Source organism: Coregonus lavaretus (genome assembly GCF_964263955.1).
Source record: "Coregonus lavaretus genome assembly, contig: HAP1_SCAFFOLD_1077, whole genome shotgun sequence".
NCBI classification, from domain to species: Eukaryota; Metazoa; Chordata; class Actinopteri; order Salmoniformes; family Salmonidae; genus Coregonus; species Coregonus lavaretus.
In genome coordinates, this window is record NW_028157863.1 from 104,668 (window position 1) to 125,159 (window position 20,492).

Below are 20,492 nucleotides of genomic sequence, written 5' to 3' on the forward strand. Positions count from 1 at the left end.
GTCCATGTCTGCTTTTAGCTCCCACCTCTACTTCACTGTGTTATAATGGACCTTATGCTTGTTATGTTACCTCTGTAACCAGTTATCAAACATACTGACCTTTCTGACCCTATCCCATGGCCCTACTTTCTACAACTGAACATTTAAATTCCTCTATGAGTTTTGTTTCGTGTCCATTTACTTATCTATGTATTTGTTGTATATTGGGGTTGTGCTGCAGAGCATCATGGGGGTTTGTATGTGTTGAGATGATCACGTTCCAGATAAATGGTTGAACTGATTCCTGTCTCCCGTCTCATCATTATTGAATTGTTATACAGACGTGGTTATGAAACCCACGAGACATAACACAAGATTGGTGATGAGTAAGTCTGAATCTACAGGAACTATTCTGTCTGGAAGAAGTGGGTTTTTACAACTGTTTAAAACTGTTATTTTCTGTGGTCCAGTCTAGGCTAATGTTAGCACAGTGTATTGATAGCAGAGGCAAGTGCATAGTCTAGCTAGCTAAGAAAGAGTTAACATCGTCATGGACGGCAGAAAAGGACACGAGACGGATGTCGGAGCGGGAAAACAACTTGATAAAAAAGGTGGAATATACAGTGATTAAAGGAAAGGACATTTTTTCAACTATGAAGACAAACCTTTTAATTAAATCTGCTAAATGAGCGAACTTAGGAGGAAACGTCAGTCAGTGAAGTGAATGAAGATCACCTGACTGAGGAAAATATTGCTTTGGTTGAGGACAATACTGAAGTGAGTGACAATCAGGAGCTTATTGAGATACGAAAAATTATTGGAATTGTTGGAAACATTGGACAGTTTGATGAAAGTATTGAGCAGTGGAGCTCATATACAGAACGGTTTGAATATTTTGTTCTTGTAAATGACATGGATGAGGACAACATTGTGCCTACATGTTTTAGTGTAATGGGGCCAAAGACATTTAATTTACTAGGCAGCCTGCTACAGCCAGACTGCAACGTGTATGCTGGGAGTCAGGAAGCAAGTACAGGAAGTTAATTTAATAATACATAGAACAAAACGAGAAAAAGGAGTAGCGTACAGACATGAAGCCCTGAAACAGAATCAATAACGCCTGGGGAAGGAACCAAAGGGAGTGACAGATATAGGGGAGGTAATCAGGAAGGTGATGGAGTCCAGGTGAGTCTGATTGGGCGCAGGGGGCGTAACGATGGTGACAGGTGTGCATAATAATGAGCAGACTGGTGACCTGGAACGCCAGAGAGGGAGTATACGGGACACAGACAGAACAGGTAATAAGACATGTGGGGATATTGGGGAGATACTTAAGTAGAATTTACCTGGTCCTGACTTCAATTAAACTCTGTCTGGGAAACCGCCCCTCAGTCTCTCATCTACTCTGAGCTCAGATGGGGAAACATGAGAAGAGTCTCATTCCAAAACGCTTAATATCACTTTTCAGAAATGTTGGTATATTAGCATTTATTGTTTAAATTAATTATGAAAGAGATTGGTGCGTTCTTTCACTATCTAATCATGGTATGGGGTTATTCAATGACAGACATGTATTTGATCACTTGATGCTTTCATTTCAGATAGACAAATAATCATGTTTTTTTTTGTTGCAAAATGCTATATATCTGCCTACAGTGCCTTGCAAAAGTATTCATCCTCCTTGCTGATTTTCCTATTTTGTTGAATTACATTGCATTCAGAAATCAGAGAAATAAGTAGTACTGCTAGGTTTTACACAGTAATAATATATATATCTGCCTAACTCTCTGAGAAATAAGTAGTACAGCTAGGTTTTACACAGTAATAATATATATCTGCCTCACTATCAGATAAATAAGTAGTACTGCTAGGTTTTACACAGTAATAATACATATCTGCCTAACTCTCAGAGAAATAAGTAGTACTGCTAGGTTTTACACAGTGAAATGTAAAAATAACTACCTTTTTAATAAAGATCTGTACAAATATTATATTTGTGAAATCAATGTTGAAAAATGTGTTCAAAAAATACAGTAATATGATATTTGCATATAAAACCTTACATTTGACATTTTAGTCATTTAGCAGATGGTCTCATCCAGGATCCGGTTTCCCAAAAGCATCTTAAGGCCAAGTTAATCATTAGAACCTTTGTAGGAGCATCGTTAAATCTCTGAGCAGTTCCCCAAAACCATCGTTATTAACGTTACACTTGATAACGCTTGTAATCTAACGCCTGCCTCAGACCATTCATACTCGTAGAACAGCTTAATCTCAGGGGTTAAAGAAAAGAAAAAAATCCTTACGTCGACCTCAGATTGATTGTCTTGTGCTAAATTAATCTCCCCTTTCATGTAAACAAGTCATGACCGTCGTGCTTTTAGGAAAAGAGGATCATTTTTGTAAATGTATTAAACTGCAAATTTGACCAATTCCAGTCCCCTTGCTCAGGGTTCCCAGGGTCCTCCTGGGGAAACTTCTTGAGAAGCTCAGCTCTAAGATGCTCAGTTCTGGTGACAAGAAAAAGGCCGTTCTACTCCAGAATGAATGGAAATACAATGATGCTGACACCATCTAAAATATCATTTCCACCTCCATGAATGAGCCCAATAAGATATTGGTAAAGATGATGTTAAATGATTTTAACATATTGAACCATATATCCTATATTCATGGTCTATTATCAGATGTTAAATGATTTTAACATATTGAACCATATATTCTGTATTCATGGTCTATTATCAGATGGTAAATGATTTTAACATATTGAACCATATATCCTGTATTCATGGTCTATTATCAGATGTTAAATGATTTTAACATATTGAACCATAGAGCCTATATTCATGGTCTATTATCAGATGGTAAATGATTTTAACATATTGAACCATATATCCTGTATTCATGGTCTATTATCAGATGTTCTATTAGCAATAAGCATGATCCCCTGTAGCCCAACGGATGCAGCATAGTGGCTATAAATGAAGCATGGGGTTTGTCCATCTGCATTTACCCCATTGGACACAACTTCCTGATTATTATTATTATTTATTATTATTATTATTATTATTATTATTATTATTATTATTATTATTATTATTATTATTATTATTATTTACTCAGAATTGTTGTTGGGGGGGTTTCTATTACAAAGTTGCCCTTTTAAGATGCCATTGCCCCTTTAAGAGCTCTGTTGTGAATGTTCCTAAACCATGCTTGATACTCCGGTTGTAACTGCATTTTTAAAACAATGCATTACCGCGATTGTAGGAGTATAGAAATAAACGTGTTATCAATGGAAAGATTGGATCCCCCTCTTTTTTTAACAAAGGTCAAAACTGCTTTCAAAAGTATTTTCCCCGTGATTGCATTAAGAGTTGTTGTCCGTTGACTGCTTGAATAAACGGCCCTACAAAGGCAAAGAGCATCAACTAGAAAACAGTCCAACTGAAGACAAAAAACGCTTTAAAGTTGTTTTTGCTGTCCAGCCAAATATGTCGTAGGTAGATAAGTGTAAATGCACTGATGTATCATCTTATTATGACCACTGATCTGACCTATGACCCCTAAAATGCTGATACTGCACTCTGCCTTTGTATGACCTTAAACAGCTGTATGGGTCATGCAAAAGCAGAGTGCAGTATCTAAAAAATCTAAATGTGTTTATCCAGCTTTCTTGTGGTTTTTAATGGTGTTGTGTAGTTGTGTTTTCATGTTTTGAATGTTGTATTGTAGCAACCCTCAAGCTGTTTTTATCCATAAGGTAAGAACTATTTCATCACGGAGAATGTTTATCCTTATGTGACTTTGTATTAATATCAATGCTGTCCTTTTCTTTATGTTAGCCAGCGTTTCAATATTTTGTTTGCTAAATTTCTTACCATTATCTGGGTATTTTGCATTTCAATGCGAGTTAAACCATAATGTTTCCGCGGGATTGTGCCATGTTTATTCTGGTGATAACTGGATCACTGGCTGTCTCATGGAGTGTGTGAGGGTGAGTGTGATGGTCGGGATGGCCTGAACTCAGAGCCTGATAAAATACCAAGGAAAACCTTAGTAACTGCAGTAGAACATGGTGGAACAAAGCCAGATGGCAGTAACCTCACTTACTGCTGTTTCCTTGGTTTTTACTGGGATTTTGTAGTTACATCAAATTAGACCCTCCATTTTCTCTGAAACAGAAGATAATTGAACCAGGACACTTTGTCACAAGATATAACAGATACTATGAAGCCTGATTTAGGTCTGAACTCATCTTTGACCAAATGTGTAGCAGCAGTTTGCAATTGTACGGCAGAATAGCTGTGTACATAATCCTAATACCTCTTCACGGACTACATTTGAACACTTGAACAGTGTCGTCTGTTAGGGTGTGAACTGGTATGGTAAGATTACCTAGTGGGGCCAGTAACTGAAAGGTTGCTGGAACAAAATCCTGAGCAGTCAAGGTAAATATCTGTCTGTGCCCTTAAGCAAGGCACTTACACCTGATTTGCTCCAGGGGCGCTGTACTACTGTGGCTGACCCTGTAAAACAACAAATTTCACTGCATCTATCCGGTGTCTGTGACAATACATTTAAAAATATTTTATTTATTTATTACAACAGTTAATTTAACAATGCTGGTTATAAATCTTGTTGACATTCATCCAAGGACACCTTGACTTGCATTACACTCTCACTCCAGAAAAATATTCTCATGAAATCATATGACTCATTGCTAGAGAAAAGGATTCCTGTGAACGTGGCCTGCTACAAGCAGGAAACCAGTTATGGATGTGTGATCTATCTTGGCATCTTTTTGGGGTAACCACATTGGAACATTCCAACATTCATCTTTAAGGACATGAACTGGCAGAACAGGTTTCAGCAAAGTATGGAGTCATTGTTTTCAGGAGGGTGTCTCCATGGCGATAGGAGGGACAGGAGGCAGACTAAGGGCAAGGGAAGCCACCTGAACTACTGCCCTACAAAGGCAAAGAGCAGTCCACGCAAACAGTGACTCTGAGAAAAATGACTTTAAAGTTTTTTTTTTTCCCAATCATATCAACCATGACCACTGATCTGACCTATGACCCCTTAAATGCTGATACTGCACTCAGCCTTTGTATGACCTTAAACAGCTATATGGGTAATGCACAAGCAAAGTGCAGTATGTAGAAATCTAAATGTGTTTATCCAGCTTTCTTGTTGTTTTTCTGTTTGATGGAAACAGTTTGAGAGTTGTAACTATATTCCAACTGTATTTAATGCTGTTATGTAGTCGTGTTTTCATGTTTTCAATGTTGTATTGGAGTAGGCCTAACCCTCACCAATATTTCTGTTGATGGAGAGAGACACCAGACAAGACACAGAGACAGCAACAGAAGAATAGGATATGATGGAGAGAGACACCAGACAAGACACAGAGACAGCAACAGAAGAATAGGATATGATGGAGAGAGACACCAGACAAGACACAGAGACAGCAACAGAAGAATAGGATATGATGGAGAGAGACACCAGACAAGACACAGAGACAGCAATAGAAGAACAGGATATGATGGAGAGAGACAAAACAGGCCATAACAGAAGAAAATAGACACAGGAGACAGTAACAAACTAGAACCTGAGACAGCAACAGACAAGACACAGATAGCAACAGACAAGACACAGACAGCAACAGACAAGACACAGACAGCAACAGTCAAGACACAGACAACAACAGACAAGACACAGACAACAGACAAGACACAGACAGCAAAATACAATTTACAGAAGAGCGTAGACAAGAGAGAATAGCAACAGAAGAGGGGATACAAGAGAGACAGCAACAGAAGAGGGGAGACAAGAGAGACAGCAACAGAAGAGGGGAGACAAGAGAGACAGCAACAGAAGAGGGGAGACAAGAGAGACAGCAACAGAAGAGGGGAGACAAGAGAGACAGCAACAGAAGAGGGGAGACAGGAGAGACAGCAACAGAAGAGGGAAGACAAGAGAGACAGCAACAGAAGAGGGGAGACAAGAGAGACATTAAGAGAAGAGGGGAGACAAGAGAGACAGCAACAGAAGAGGGTAGACAGGAGAGACAGCAACAGAAGAGGGGAGACAGGAGAGACAGCAACAGAAGAGGTTAGACAAGAGAGACAGCAACAGAAGAGGGGAGACAAGAGAGACAGCAACAGAAGAAGGCAGACAAGAGAGACAGCAACAGAAGAAGGCAGACAAGAGAGACAGCAACAGAAGACGGCAGACAAGAGAGACAGCAACAGAAGAGGGGAGACAAGAGAGACAGCAACAGAAGAGGGGAGACAAGAGAGACAGCAACAGAAGAGGGGAGACAAGAGAGACAGCAACAGAAGAGGGTAGACAAGAGAGACAGCAACAGAAGAGGGCAAACAAGAGAGACAGCAACAGAAGGGGGGAGACAAGAGAGACAGCAACAGAAGGGGGCAGACAAGAGAGACAGCAACAGAAGACAGAGAAAGTAATGGAGAGAGACAGCAACAGAAGAGGGGAGACAAGAGAGACAGCAACAGAAGGGGGGAGACAAGAGAGACAGCAACAGAAGACAGAGAAAGTAATGGAGAGAGACAGCAACAGAAGAGGGGAGACATTAGAGACAGCAACAGAAGAGTGGAGACAAGAGAGACAGCAACAGAAGAGGGGAGACAAGAGAGACAGCAACAGAAGACAGAGAAAGTAATGGAGAGAGACAGCAACAGAAGAGGGGAGACATTAGAGACAGCAACAGAAGAGTGGAGACAAGAGAGACAGCAACAGAAGAGGGGAGACAAGAGAGACAGCAACAGAAGAGGGGAGACAAGAGAGACAGCAACAGAAGACAGAGAAAGTAATGGAGAGAGACAGCAACAGAAGAGGGGAGACATTAGAGACAGCAACAGAAGAGTGGAGACAAGAGAGACAGCAACAGAAGAGGGCAGACAAGAGAGACAGCAACAGAAGAGGGGAGACAGGAGAGACAGCAGCAGAAGAGGGGAGACAAGAGAGACAGCAACAGAAGAGGGTAGACAAGAGAGACAGCAACAGAAGAGGGGAGACAAGAGAGACAGCAACAGAAGAGGGGAGACAAGAGAGACAGCAACAGAAGAGGGGAGACAAGAGAGACAGCAACAGAAGACAGAGAAAGTAATGGAGAGAGGCAGAGGAGTGGAGATCAGACAGTAGACTGTATCACTTAAAGCTGCTCTATAGATTATAATTACTGCACAGTGAGTGGGGGGGGGGGGGGGGGGGTATGTGTGTGTGTGTGTGAGTGTGTGTGTGTGTGGGGGGGGGATATGTATGTGTGTGTGTGTGTGTGTGTGTCTGTGAGTGTGTGTGTGTGTGTGTGTGTGAGAGAGAGAGAGTAAATAATGGTAAAACAGCATTATAATGATAGTCATACAATGTCAAATATTTCTTAAGAATAAACATTCTCCATGATGAAATAACCTTAGGCCTACTATAATACAACATTGAAAACATGAAAACACGACTACATAACACCATTAAATACAGTTGGAAGGTAGTAACAACTATCAAACAGTTTCCATCAAACAGATAAACAACAAGAAAGTTGGATCAACATATTTAGATTTCTTGATGCTGCACTTTGCCGTTGCATTACCCATATACTCGTTTAAGGTCATACAAAGGCAGAGTTCAGTATCAGCATTTTAGGGGTCATAGGTCAGATCAGTGGTTATGGTTGATATGCACGGACATTTGCGTGGACTGCTCTTTGCCTTTGTAGGGCAGTAGTTCAGGTGGCTTCCCTTGCCCTTTAGTCTGCCTCCTGTCCCTCCTATCACCATGGAGACACCTTCCTGAAAACAATGACTCCATACTTCATGTCCTTAAAGATTAGAATGTTCCAATGTGGTTGGCCAAAAAGATGACAAGATAGATCACACATTCATCATTCAGGGTTACTATCAAACAGAAATGTCACATTTCTGGTTTGTCCATACCTTGTTTCCTGCTTGTAGCAGCGTGCGTTTACAGGAATCCTTCTCTCTAACTATAAGTCACATGATTTCCTGAGAATATTTTTCTGCAGTAAGAGGCTAATGCAACGTCAACAAGAGTTATAACCAGCATTGTTAAATTAACTGTTGTAATTGCAAAAAATATACGTGTTTTTATTGTCAGATGCACCGGATAGGTGCAATGAAATGTGTTGTGTTACAGGGTAAGGCATAGTAGTACAGCACCCATGAAGCAAGTTAGTGTTAAGTGCCTTGCTTAAGGGCACATCAACAGATTTTCACATTGATGGCTCGGGTATTCGAACCAGCAACCTTTCAGTTACTGGCCCAACTTTCTAACCACTAGGCAATGTGACCATACCATACCAGGTCCCGCCCTAAAAGAAGACAATGTTTAAGTGTTCAAATGTAGTCCATGAAGAGGTATTAGGATTATGTGCACAGCTATTCTGCCGTACAATTGCAAACTGCTGCTACACATTTGGTCAAAGATGAGTTCAGACCTAAATCAGGCTTCATAGTATCTGTTATATCTTGTGACAAAGTGTCCTGGTTCAATTATCTTCAGTTTCAGAGAAAACGGAGGGTCTAATTTGATGTAACTACAAAATCCCAGTAAAAACCAAGGAAACAGCAGTAAGTGAAGTTACTGCCATCTGGCTTTGTTCCACCATGTTCTACTGCAGTTACTATGGTTTTCCTTGGTATTCTATCAGGCTCTGAGTTCAGGCCATCCCGACCATGACACTCACCCTCACACACTCCATGAGACAGCCAGTGATCCAGTTATCACCAGAATAAACATGGCAAAATTCCGCTGAAAAATGTTGGATAATTTTGGTCATAATGTCAGTCTTGTCCAAAACTGAGTTTAGTGAGACTTGTGGTTGTGACTGCATCACAACGTAAATGAAGGTTGCCCACATGCCCACACCAAGTAATAATCAATTCAGAATGCAACTGCACGCGACCCAATCGTAATACCTGGGGTAAATTTGGGTTGAATTTGGATATCCCTATGGGGCTAGTTAGGGACCATCAGTAAATTACACCATGTACATGGGACAACATGTTACAATTCCAATAGCTCCGAATTTGGATTGCAAAACTAAAGAGAGACATCAGACAAGACACAGAGACAGCAACAGAAGAATAGGATATGATGGAGAGAGACACCAGACAAGACACAGAGACAGCAACAGAAGAATAGGATATGATGGAGAGAGACACCAGACAAGACACAGAGACAGCAACAGAAGAATAGGATATGATGGAGAGAGACATCAGACAAGACACAGAGACAACAACAGAAGAATAGGATATGATGGAGAGAGACATCAGACAAGACACAGACACAGCAACAGAAGAATAGGATATGATGGATAGAGACATCAGACAAGACACAGAGACAGCAACAGAAGAATAGATATGATGGAGAGAGACACCAGACAAGACACAGAGACAGCAACAGAATAATAGGATATGATGGAGAGAGACACCAGACATGACACAGAGACAGCAACAGAAGAATATGATATGATGGAGAGAGACACCAGACAAGACACAGAGACAGCAACAGAAGAATAGGATATGATGGAGAGAGACACCAGACAAGACACAGAGACAGCAACAGAAGAATAGGATATGATGGAGAGAGACACCAGACATGACACAGAGACAGCAACAGAAGAATATGATATGATGGAGAGAGACACCAGACAAGACACAGAGACAGCAACAGAAGAATATGATATGATGGAGAGAGACACCAGACAAGACACAGAGACAGCAACAGAATAATAGGATATGATGGAGAGAGACACCAGACATGACACAGAGACAGCAACAGAAGAATATGATATGATGGAGAGAGACACCAGACAAGATGAAAGACATCAATAGACGACACAGAGAAAGAGATGGAGAGAGACGGAGGAGGGGAGAACACACAGTAGACTATCACTAAAAGCTGATATAGGGATTCTAATTACTGCACTGTGTGTGTGTGTGAGAGAGAGAGAGAGAGAGAGAGAGAGAGAGAGAGAGAGAGAGAGAGAGAGAGAGAGAGAGAGAGAGAGAGAGAGAGAGAGAGAGAGAGAGAGAGAGAGAGAGAGAGAGAGAGAGAGAGAGAGGAGGTTTAGGTATTGTGGGATTCTTTAATCAGTTTGGCCCATTGGACAGGTCAGAGTATATGTTTGAAGTTCTTGAGTGGTTTTTGGCAATACACTAGTGATGTATTCATAGATTTAGCTGTTGAAATTCCTTCCCGGACCCTCCTACTGGCTGTGGGCTAAGCCACCGATGTCTTCACATTCTAGGGTAGAGAGGAGCTGTTACCACTGGGGAGAGAGGAGCTGCTACCCCTGGGGAGAGAGGAGCTGTTACCCCTGGGGAGAGAGGAGCTGCTACCCCTGGGGAGAGAGGAGCTGTTACCCCTGGGGAGAGAGGAGCTGTTACCCCTGGGGAGAGAGGAGCTGCTACCCCTGGGGAGGGAGGAGCTGTTACCCCTGGGGAGAGAGGAGCTGCTACCCCTGGGGAGAGAGGAGCTGATACCCCTGGGGAGAGAGGAGCTGTTACCCCTGGGGAGAGAGGAGCTGCTACCCATGGGGAGAGAGGAGCTGTTACCCCTGGGGAGAGAGGAGCTGTTACCCCTGGGGAGAGAGGAGCTGTTACCCCTGGGGAGAGAGGAGCTGTTACCCCTGGGGAGAGAGGAGCTGATACCCCTGGGGAGAGAGGGGCTGTTACCCCTGGGGAGAGAGGAGCTGTTACCCCTGGGGAGAGAGGAGCTGCTACCCTTGGGGAGAGAGGAGCTGATACCCCTGGGGAGAGAGGAGCTGATACCCCTGGGGAGAGAGGAGCTGTTACCCCTGGGGAGAGAGGAGCTGTTACCCCTGGGGAGAGAGGAGCTGTTACCCCTGGGGAGAGAGGAGCTGTTACCCCTGGGGAGAGAGGAGCTGTTACCCCTGGGGAGAGAGGAGCTGCTACCCCTGGGGAGAGAGGAGCTGGTACCCCTGGGGAGAGAGGAGCTGCTACCCCTGGGGAGAGAGGAGCTGCTACCCCTGGGGAGAGAGGAGCTGTTACCCCTGGGGAGAGAGGAGCTGCTACCCCTGGGGAGAGAGGAGCTGTTACCCCTGGGGAGAGAGGAGCTGCTACCCCTGGGGAGAGAGGAGCTGTTACCCCTGGGGAGAGAGGAGCTGTTACCCCTGGGGAGAGAGGAGCTGCTACCCCTGGGGAGAGAGGAGCTGGTACCCCTGGGGAGAGAGGAACTTGCTGATGTTTCACAATATGCCATGGCCGTCTCAGTCACCAAGTCTCATCCCAATTGAAGACAACCATCAACAAAACACTAAATTATGGAATTTTTTGTGGAAGAATGATGTCACATCCCTCCAATAGAGTTCAAGACACTTTTTTATTTTATTTTTTATTTTACCTTGACAATAAACATTTTAATGAACCACAAACACTTGATGTTTAGGGATGGCACACACATAAGGAGACAGTTTGCGTTCCTTCTCACATATGCACCTAGGAAGATGCAGTGTTTCTCAACCTGTCATTTTACATAATGTTGCAAGACACATACCATCAAATGAATCCATAGACTTTTGTCCATATTTACAGAATGCTGTCATTTCACAAATTTTTCCTATATTGAAAGGACATAGGGAAAATAAAGTCAAACATTTCATTACAAAATAATAAAAACAATCACAGCATTACTCAGTCTTAATGTATTTTAACCATATTAACCAGTTTAATCAAATTGTTTTCATTTGGAACACTAAATCAGAACTACATTTGGAGTTCCAGACACTTGTAGAATGTATGCCAAGGCACATTGTAAGAGCTATAAAGAGACAGGGAGTGGGAGAGAGAACAGGTAGAACCTGATATGGAAATGAGCAGAACAAACTAAAGGAACTTTCCACCACCGAATGATCATTCCAGACTCTACTTCTATTGAGAGACATATAAAAGGTAAGACGACGATTGTTATGTGTATTAATATAGTTGATGATATTGTTATGTGTATTTATATAGTTGATGATATTGTTATGTGTATTAATATAGTTGATGATATTGTTATGTGTATTCATATAGTTGATTATATTGTTATGTGTATTCATATAGTTGATGATATTGTTCTGTGTATTAATATAGTTGATGATAATGTTATGTGAATTAATATAGTTGATGATATTGTTATGTGTATTAATATAGTTGATGATATTGTTATGAGTATTCATATAGTTGATGATATTGTTATGTGTATTAATATAGTTGATGATATTGTTGTGTATTCATATAGTTGATGATATTGTTATGTGTATTCATATAGTTGATGATATTGTTATGTGTATTAATATAGTTGATGATATTGTTATGTGTATTCATATAGTTGATGATATTATTATGTGTATTAATATAGTTGATGATATGTTTTGTGGACAGTGTTATAATAGGCCTACTCTCCTTAAAACGTTTTCGATATAAATTAGATGCGTGGGGTGAATTCGTTCTGTTTCCATCTGTGTGCCCCAGGGTGATCGCTCATACACTATCTAGAATATAAAAGGGTTCTTTGGCTGTCCCCATAGGAGAACCCTTTGTAGAACCCTTTTTGGTCCTAGGTAGAATCCTTTCCACCGAGGGTCCTACATGGAAGCCAGAAGGGTTTTACCTGGAACCCAAAAGCGTTCTCCTGTGGGGACAGCTAGAGGACCCTTTTGGAACTCTTTTTTCTAAGAGTGTACTGTATCAAAGGTCTATAGACTTGTCTTCTCAAAACAGGTTTAAAACACAACAAGCAACAACATTTTCTCTTTCTAATCTACTGTTAACTATTTTCACTCAGGAAGGTATGTTGTGTGAAAGAGAGACAAATAAATACTGTGGAAAGACTAACAACAACTTACACTTCCTCAAAACAGGTTGTGTGTGTTCATTAGTGCCCACCGTAGAAAAACATTTGGCAGCAGAAACCGTTTAGGTCACGTTGTACAGATTTTGGAGTAAACTGTTTATGCATTGTTGCAAAACTGTTGGCTGCTGTGTAAACTAATGAATACGACCCAGGTAGTAGCCTACAACTCAGCTGTTGATGTCTGCCTGATGCTGTAACCTGAACTTAGCCTGAGGGGTGGACTATGATGCTAGCTAGATATACTGGTTTTCTAAAGTTAGCTAGCTTCAGTTATCTTCACATTCCAGCTCAGGCCTCATCCATAGGAATGTACAGAGTGCCAGTCATCAGGAAGGTGCTCTCAGAACGGAAAAAATATAATGACTTGACAGTTTAATCATACAAAATGGCGCTAACTGGACGTGGGCAAGTCAAATTCAATCAGTGGAGGTTGCTGAGGGGAGGACGGCTCATATTAATGATACCATTCCACCTATTCCGCTCCAGCCATTACCACAAGCCCGTCCTCCCCAATTAAGGTGCCACCAACCTCCTGTGAATTCAATACATCAATATTCATTCGTCATAGTTCTACATTTCACATTTCGTATGATAAATGTAATTGTATCATAGTTCTACTATAGTGTAGCGATCTGTGCAACTTCTGGCGTGAGTTTACTGTGAACACTGAGGCTGTACCCACTTTAAGTTACAGTTTTAACAGAGACCAAGTAGGCTATTTGATCATAATGTAAAAAAGGCCTCCAATAACATTTAACATGGAAATAGCTGTTCTATCATTCAGCCTACAGTAGCAGCCAATGTGTAGTGTTCAATGTAAGCCTACATTGCATGAGACATTCCAAAAAACTTGCAGAGCTTGACATTAACCTGTTTATCTACTTGTCCTTCACACAAGGAGGAGGTGACTGAAAATGTTGTTGTGGTTGATGCAAGAAACCACTTTTCTAAATAATATGCATCATTATTCCCATGTACTATGATGCAATTCCAACCAAGTAACCCAATTGGCGCCAATGGCGCGATGCGTAGGTTGTTTGCCTTTTTACAAGTGCAACCTGGGTTCACTTCCCTGCCCCGCTGTTTGCTACATTGGTGTCAGAAGTAGTATGGTGTCTGTGAGGCCATCAGATTGCACGGCCCGGATGTGTGAGGGGTCTGAGTAGTCGAAGCACAGGACTTGCTTTTATAGGGGGCAGTGTGAGACAGGTTACAATTCCCATCGCAGCAATAGGGTTAACCTAGTTTGGGCCAGCGACCTGGGTTCACTGCCCTGCCCCGCTGTTTGCTACAATATTAATATCACAGGCTACCCGACGTCCGTTGAACAAAGAGACACAATAATATGCGTGAAAGTATTTGAGGATAATATCAGTAAGTGTTTATTTAGAGTTGTCTTCTGGGTTCAGCCTTCTAGCTTCCTTTATCAATTGGGTGAAATATAACAAATGACATGGTCTCAGAGTTTGGAGATAACGAGTCCCAGTTTAAATCACTATGACAACCATTTCATTATTTCCCCAGAGCAGCAAGGGAATCTAGAGACTCAACCTTTGCAGAATCAGAATCACCTTTATTCGCCAAGTACATTTGCATGTACATATGTAGGATCTTAATTTGAGCCAGTTTGCTACAGCAGGAAAATATTCCTGCAGCAACAGTAAATGTGATTTATAATTAATGGAAATGTTTGTATCGGTTGATAGATTTTTAGTAAGGGAAACTCAAGTCTGCCATTTCTAAGTGGAAATTACAAACTTCAGAAGCCTTTTAAAACCTCAAATACATTACAAGTTTTACATTTACTGCGTTGAGGGAAAGTTATTCTACAGTGGGGGGTGATCAAATTAAGATCCTATATCTGTACACATAATTCTACATGGTGATTTTTAAAATTTTTGTCATTTAGCAGACGCTCTTATCCAGAGCGACTTACATACATTGCGAGTGCATACATTTTATTTTTTTATACTGGAATCGAACCCACAACCCTGGCGTTGCAAATGCCATACTCTACCAACTGAGCTACATCCCTGCCGGCCATTCCCATAATAATTCAAATGTCCTGTTGCTGCAGGATTATTTTCCTGCTGTAGCAAACTGGCTAAAATTAAGATCCTACATCTGTAGCAATACACCTCTCTTTGATGTACATGGCTATATCAGGATTGACTTTTGACCATTTGACATCTTTTATTTACTGTTGTTAAGGCTGGTTGAATGAGTCGCCTATAAAAGCTACTTCATCTGCAAGAGAACAGGCGGCTGCACCAGCAACTGTAAAAAGTTATGTGATTTCCTCATATGAACGTGAAAGTAAGTGTGTAGCCTACGCAGTTACACAATGGCTGTTGAAACTGTGGCACGTATTTCTCTGTAACATTAGAAGTCGGATGAATGTGTTGATATGTAGGAAAGACGGGCAGACTCTCGTAGGTCTAGGCTAAACTACAAACTATTATAAGGTTAGGTCGACGTCAGACATTCAATAGTCAGAGTAGGTTTGAGCTATGATCACTTATCATGCTGACCAACATGATTGTCTCCGTTTGAAATGGTGTGTAAAATACCATGCCTAGGCTACAAGCTCTGTCCTGCTACTGTTAGGTCTATAACGTTATGGGAACTGATCTGAACAGGTTTAGGCTGGTCATCTAGGATATGTAGGCTATAGCTGAGGTATAGACCTCCATCTGTATCAGGACTAGGCTCCTGCTACTGTTACTGTTATAACGTTATGGGAACTGATCTGAACAGGTTTAGGCTGGTCATCTAGGCTATAGCTGAGGTCAGTGGTGATTTTAGCATGTCAATCTTGGTGGGGCAAAACATAAATAAAGGGGGATGCATGCCAGCAAAGCCACTCCACAACACAACACTAAACAATACATTCATTGCACTATAACGGTGAGAAACGGTGCCCACAAACTGTTAGGGCCTACATAAAGCAGAGTCCCAACAGCAGAGTCCCAACAGCAGAGTCCCAACAGCAGAGTCCCAACAGCAGAGTCCCGACAGCAGAGTCCCAACAGCTGTCCTATCATTTCTCTTCATTATTTCTCTTCATATGACAAGGATTAAAAAGGATTTGCCTGTAGATTGTCGACCTGATTCATGATGATGACTGCTGGCTAAGATTTTGAAAGTATGATGTTGACCTGATCAGTTCAATCAAAGCTACTGTAGATATAATGTGATTTGACGTCATTTTATCTGTGGCCAATGACCTTCTTGAATGGGCACTTCTAATGTAACTCTGTGGCAGCACCCAATGGGCTTGAATTTTCTAGCTCTACCCTTAGACTTGGCGGTGACGTAGTGTCCCCATGAGTGACATAACACTGAGCCAATCACGAAGCAATGCTCTGTATTGTCTTCTGGCTTGACCCACCACCACAGAAAGCACTGAGCTAGGCTGAAACACCTGCATTTTGGAGCTGCCTTACTCAAGAAAACAAAAAAGAGACCATGTTTTCTTGCGGCTTTATTAACTCAATTATATATATATTATTTTTTACATTTTTTGCAAACTGATATGTGACACGTATTAATGCCAAAATAACATGCAAAACAGGAAAGGCCACCTGCCCTGAATGACGGGTCACCACTGGCTGAGGTATAGACCTTGATCTGCTTTACACAAAAAATACTGTTATACATTATAACCTAGCCTACTTTAAATAATAAAACATATCTTAATTGTTGCAAAAAACCTTTCTGTATAGATCACTGATCCCCCTGCAGATCAATCAAGCCCGTTTTAGCCCTTCTGTCTACATTCTCAGATACGTTTAGAAAAGAACAGATTGAAAGATAATAATTGGCTGACTTTTAATGAATACAAATAAGTGTGAGACATGGCCTTGTGTTGCTGCACTGTCTATAACTACCTTAACAAACAGTAACTTGACAGTTAACATGGAGAAGAGATGTCACAACCAGATGTTCATTTGATTGCATTAAATAGCCTGACTGTTTCAATATGTCTGTTAGTAAATGTTTTGTAAGAGATAATTAATAAATGATAACAATTCACATTCAAGAATTACTGTGTTAACTACAACCAACATGTTGGATCTCTTTTTAGGGGTCAGTGCTCTAAAATGAGTCTCTCTGGGGAGAGAGAGGAGGGGGGCCCTGCCTCTAAAATGAGTCTCTCTGGGGAGAGAGAGGAGGGGGGCCCTGCCTCTAAAATGAGTCTCTCTGGGGAACATGACACCAAAGCTAAGAGGTGAGATGACAATTTTGTTTAAGAATCATTAAGAGTTTATTTCCTAAATGCTATTTCCACAATAATCAGAAATGGTTGCTTATGGGTACCTTCAATTTTACTGTTCTCAGATGTTTAATTAATAGATTTTAGATGTATATAATTATTATTATTTTTATTGCAAAACGCTATATATCCATTGTTTAGCTGAAATTGAATGTTCGTATCCTGTATATTTGACTGTATTATCTGGTTGTCTCACCTAGCTATCTTAAGATGAATGCAATTACTGTAAATCATTCTGGGTAAGAGCATCTGCTAAACAGGTGGGGCTCTGCCCTGAATGACAGGTCACCACTGCTCCAAAGCAATTACATGTTGCACAGGAACCACTGACTCGCTGCATGTTTCTATTATCAAGACACCTGCTGGTACCTCTTAACTGGTTAGGACAGCTCATGAGGTGTCCTAAATATCTGCCAACTAGGTGGGACACTTATGAATAAAGAGGCTTCATGCATAGCTTTAATTTATACCCATAAGAGTAGGACTAAAACTGCTTTATTCTCAGCACTTATACGACACATTTTCTACTCTGAGACGCTTTTTGGATATGGGCCCAGATCTCAAAATATTGTAACGACCCAGTATTAAATGAGTCTATCTGGGGAGAGAGAGGACCAATTTTACTACTCTGAGACGCTTTTTGGATACGTGCCCAGATCTCAAAATATTGTTTTAAAAAACGATTTTCTTTTGTTTGACATAATAAAAAAAGAATATTACTAATGTACCCGACTTTAAAGACTGCTTTTAGTTTATTGTGTGGCAGTGCTCATGTCCGCGTTCTGGAACTGTCCGCGTCCCCGTACAGAACTGTCCGCGTCCACGTACGGTTTGGCGCCAAGCATATTGTCCAGTTACGCGCTGAGTGGACTGAGGTGATGTTGGGGAACAACGACGGAGTTCGTTACAGTGTTGAGACGCCGAAGTTTATTGTTCAATTAGTTTTTTGCGTAATGGTCAGTGACAGTATGAGTGTAGCCAGATCCTTTTCACTCGTAGCCAGATCCTTTTCACTCGCTAGTCTTGTTTAATTGTGTGGTTCAACGGGTTCGTCATCATCCTCGAGGGACAGACGAACGACCTGCTAGTTAGCCAAGCTAGTCGGTACAGCTAGCTAAGCTAGCTACTCTTTACCAGCAGCATCCTAGTTATCCTAGCTACCACTACATCATCACCGGCTGCCTGCATTTCTTGTGGACCGATGGAGCTCCCGGGTTGTTTCTTCCACCTGTTAAATACCGTGGAGGGCTTCTCCCTCTCTGGTTGACGGATGCTGGCTACCTACCATCCCTCTGTCCGGTTCTCCTCTCTTCACTAGATGGACGGTAACTTTAGTGTTTAACCCCTCTGTGTCCAAGGACTGAACTTTTTAATATTATTTTTGGGCCGCATCAAGTGACATTTTTTACAACGTTTATTTCGGATAAAATTAGTTCATTGCATCCGCCATGGAGCCCAGTTTCATAATATTACCTTCTGTCCCTGGTTATGAAGTAATCTCGAAACAACAGGCCTTATGTTTGGGCATTTTTCACCCTACCAGCTCCAATTAGTTCCATTGAGCTCCGTGACACCGACTCGCCTTCAGAACGTTCTATTCCCAGCCCATTGTTCTGCGTCACAATGCCAGCTTCACTATTGTTATCAATGAGACCTGCCTGCGTTAACCCTGTAGGTTTACCTCAGGTAACTGATTATTAACAAAGTTACGGCTACTTGGTGAGCGTTAACCCTGTAGGTTTACCTCAGGTAACTTATTATTAACAAGGTTACGACTACTTGGTGAGCGTTAACCCTGTAGGTTTACCTCAGGTAACTTATTATTACCAAGGTTACGGCTACTTGGTGAGCGTTAACCCTGTAGGTTTACCTCAGGTAACTTATTATTAACAAGGTTACGGCTACTTGGTGAGCGTTAACCCTGTAGGTTTACCTCAGGTAACTTATTATTAACAAGGTAAATGCTACTTGGTGAGCGTTAACCCTGTAGGTTTACCTCAGGTAACTTATTATTAACAAGGTTACAGCTACTTGGTGAGCGTTAACCCTGTTGGTTTACCTCAGGTAACTTATTATTAACAAGGTTACAGCTACTTGGTGAGCGTTAACCCTGTAGGTTTACCTCAGGTAACTTATTATTAACAAGGTTACGACTACTTGGTGAGCGTTAACCCTGTAGGTTTACCTCAGGTAACTTATTATTACCAAGGTTACGGCTACTTGGTGAGCGTTAACCCTGTAGGTTTACCTCAGGTAACTTATTATTAACAAGGTTACGGCTACTTGGTGAGCGTTAACCCTGTAGGTTTACCTCAGGTAACTTATTATTAACAAGGTAAATGCTACTTGGTGAGCGTTAACCCTGTAGGTTTACCTCAGGTAACTTATTATTAACAAGGTTATGGCTACCAGCATGGCGCTTGCAACGCCAGGGTTGTGGGTTCGTTTCCCACGGGGGGCCAGTATGAAAATGTATGCACTCACTAACTGTAAGTCGCTCTGGATAAGAGCATCTGCTAAATATGTAAAATGTAAATGTAAAAAATGTCATGAATTAGTTATTTAGTACCCACATATGGCCAAAGGGAGGAGCAAGAGTGCCATAAACCCATACTGTTTTTTGCCATAAAAACCCTAAACCTAACAATCAATCAAATGTATTTATAAAGCCCTTTTTACACCAGCAGATGTCACAAAGTGCTATACAGAAACTCTTACCCTACTTATAACCTATTTTAGCCGTAACCCTAACCCCTAATTCTAGGGTAGGGTAGCCTAGAACACTTTTAGAAACTATTTTAGTAATAATATGATCTTAGTAAATACAATCATAGTATTAAATAGCGTTTTGATTATTTTGTTGTTATTTTATTACATGTATAATTGCAAGACAGAACACTTGATAAATAAGACACATTTGTTTTATTTTTCAAATGTGGTTTGAATTGGGTGACCTAATAATAATAATATAATATAATATGCCATTTAGCAGACGCTTTTATCCAAAGCGACTTACAGTCATGCGTGCATACATTTTTGTGTATGGGCGGTCCCGGGGATCGAACCCACTACCTTGGCGTTACTAGCGCCGTGCTCTACCAGCTGAGCTACAAAGGACCATAACCTCTGTGTGAAAGTCCAGCAATTGGCGTGGGGCAGGTTTGAGACTGATCTAATACACTTTATTTCTCAGCTGCCTCACCAATGTCTGTACGTGAATTAATAACTTTTAATAGCTACATATTTCCAATAGATGGCAGCATAAGACCACGAAGCATCAGTTATAGGCTACAAGCAGCAATATGATTGACATAAAATAGCATGCAACCAAATACTA

General features: G+C 41.3%; 1 protein-coding gene across 1 annotated transcript in view; it reads left to right on the forward strand.

Moving 5' to 3' along the window:
• Positions 1 to 1,195: 1,195 nt before the first annotated feature.
• The window catches only part of LOC311124801 (NACHT, LRR and PYD domains-containing protein 3-like), a gene marked incomplete at its 5' end in the record, with an annotated part of 44,951 nt that continues 25,654 nt past the window's right edge, over positions 1,196 to 20,492 (forward strand). The window contains one exon of the mRNA XM_084198897.1: positions 1,196 to 1,205. Coding sequence (XP_084055023.1) covers positions 1,196 to 1,205 — 10 coding nt within the window. The remainder of the gene's footprint in view (positions 1,206 to 20,492) is intronic.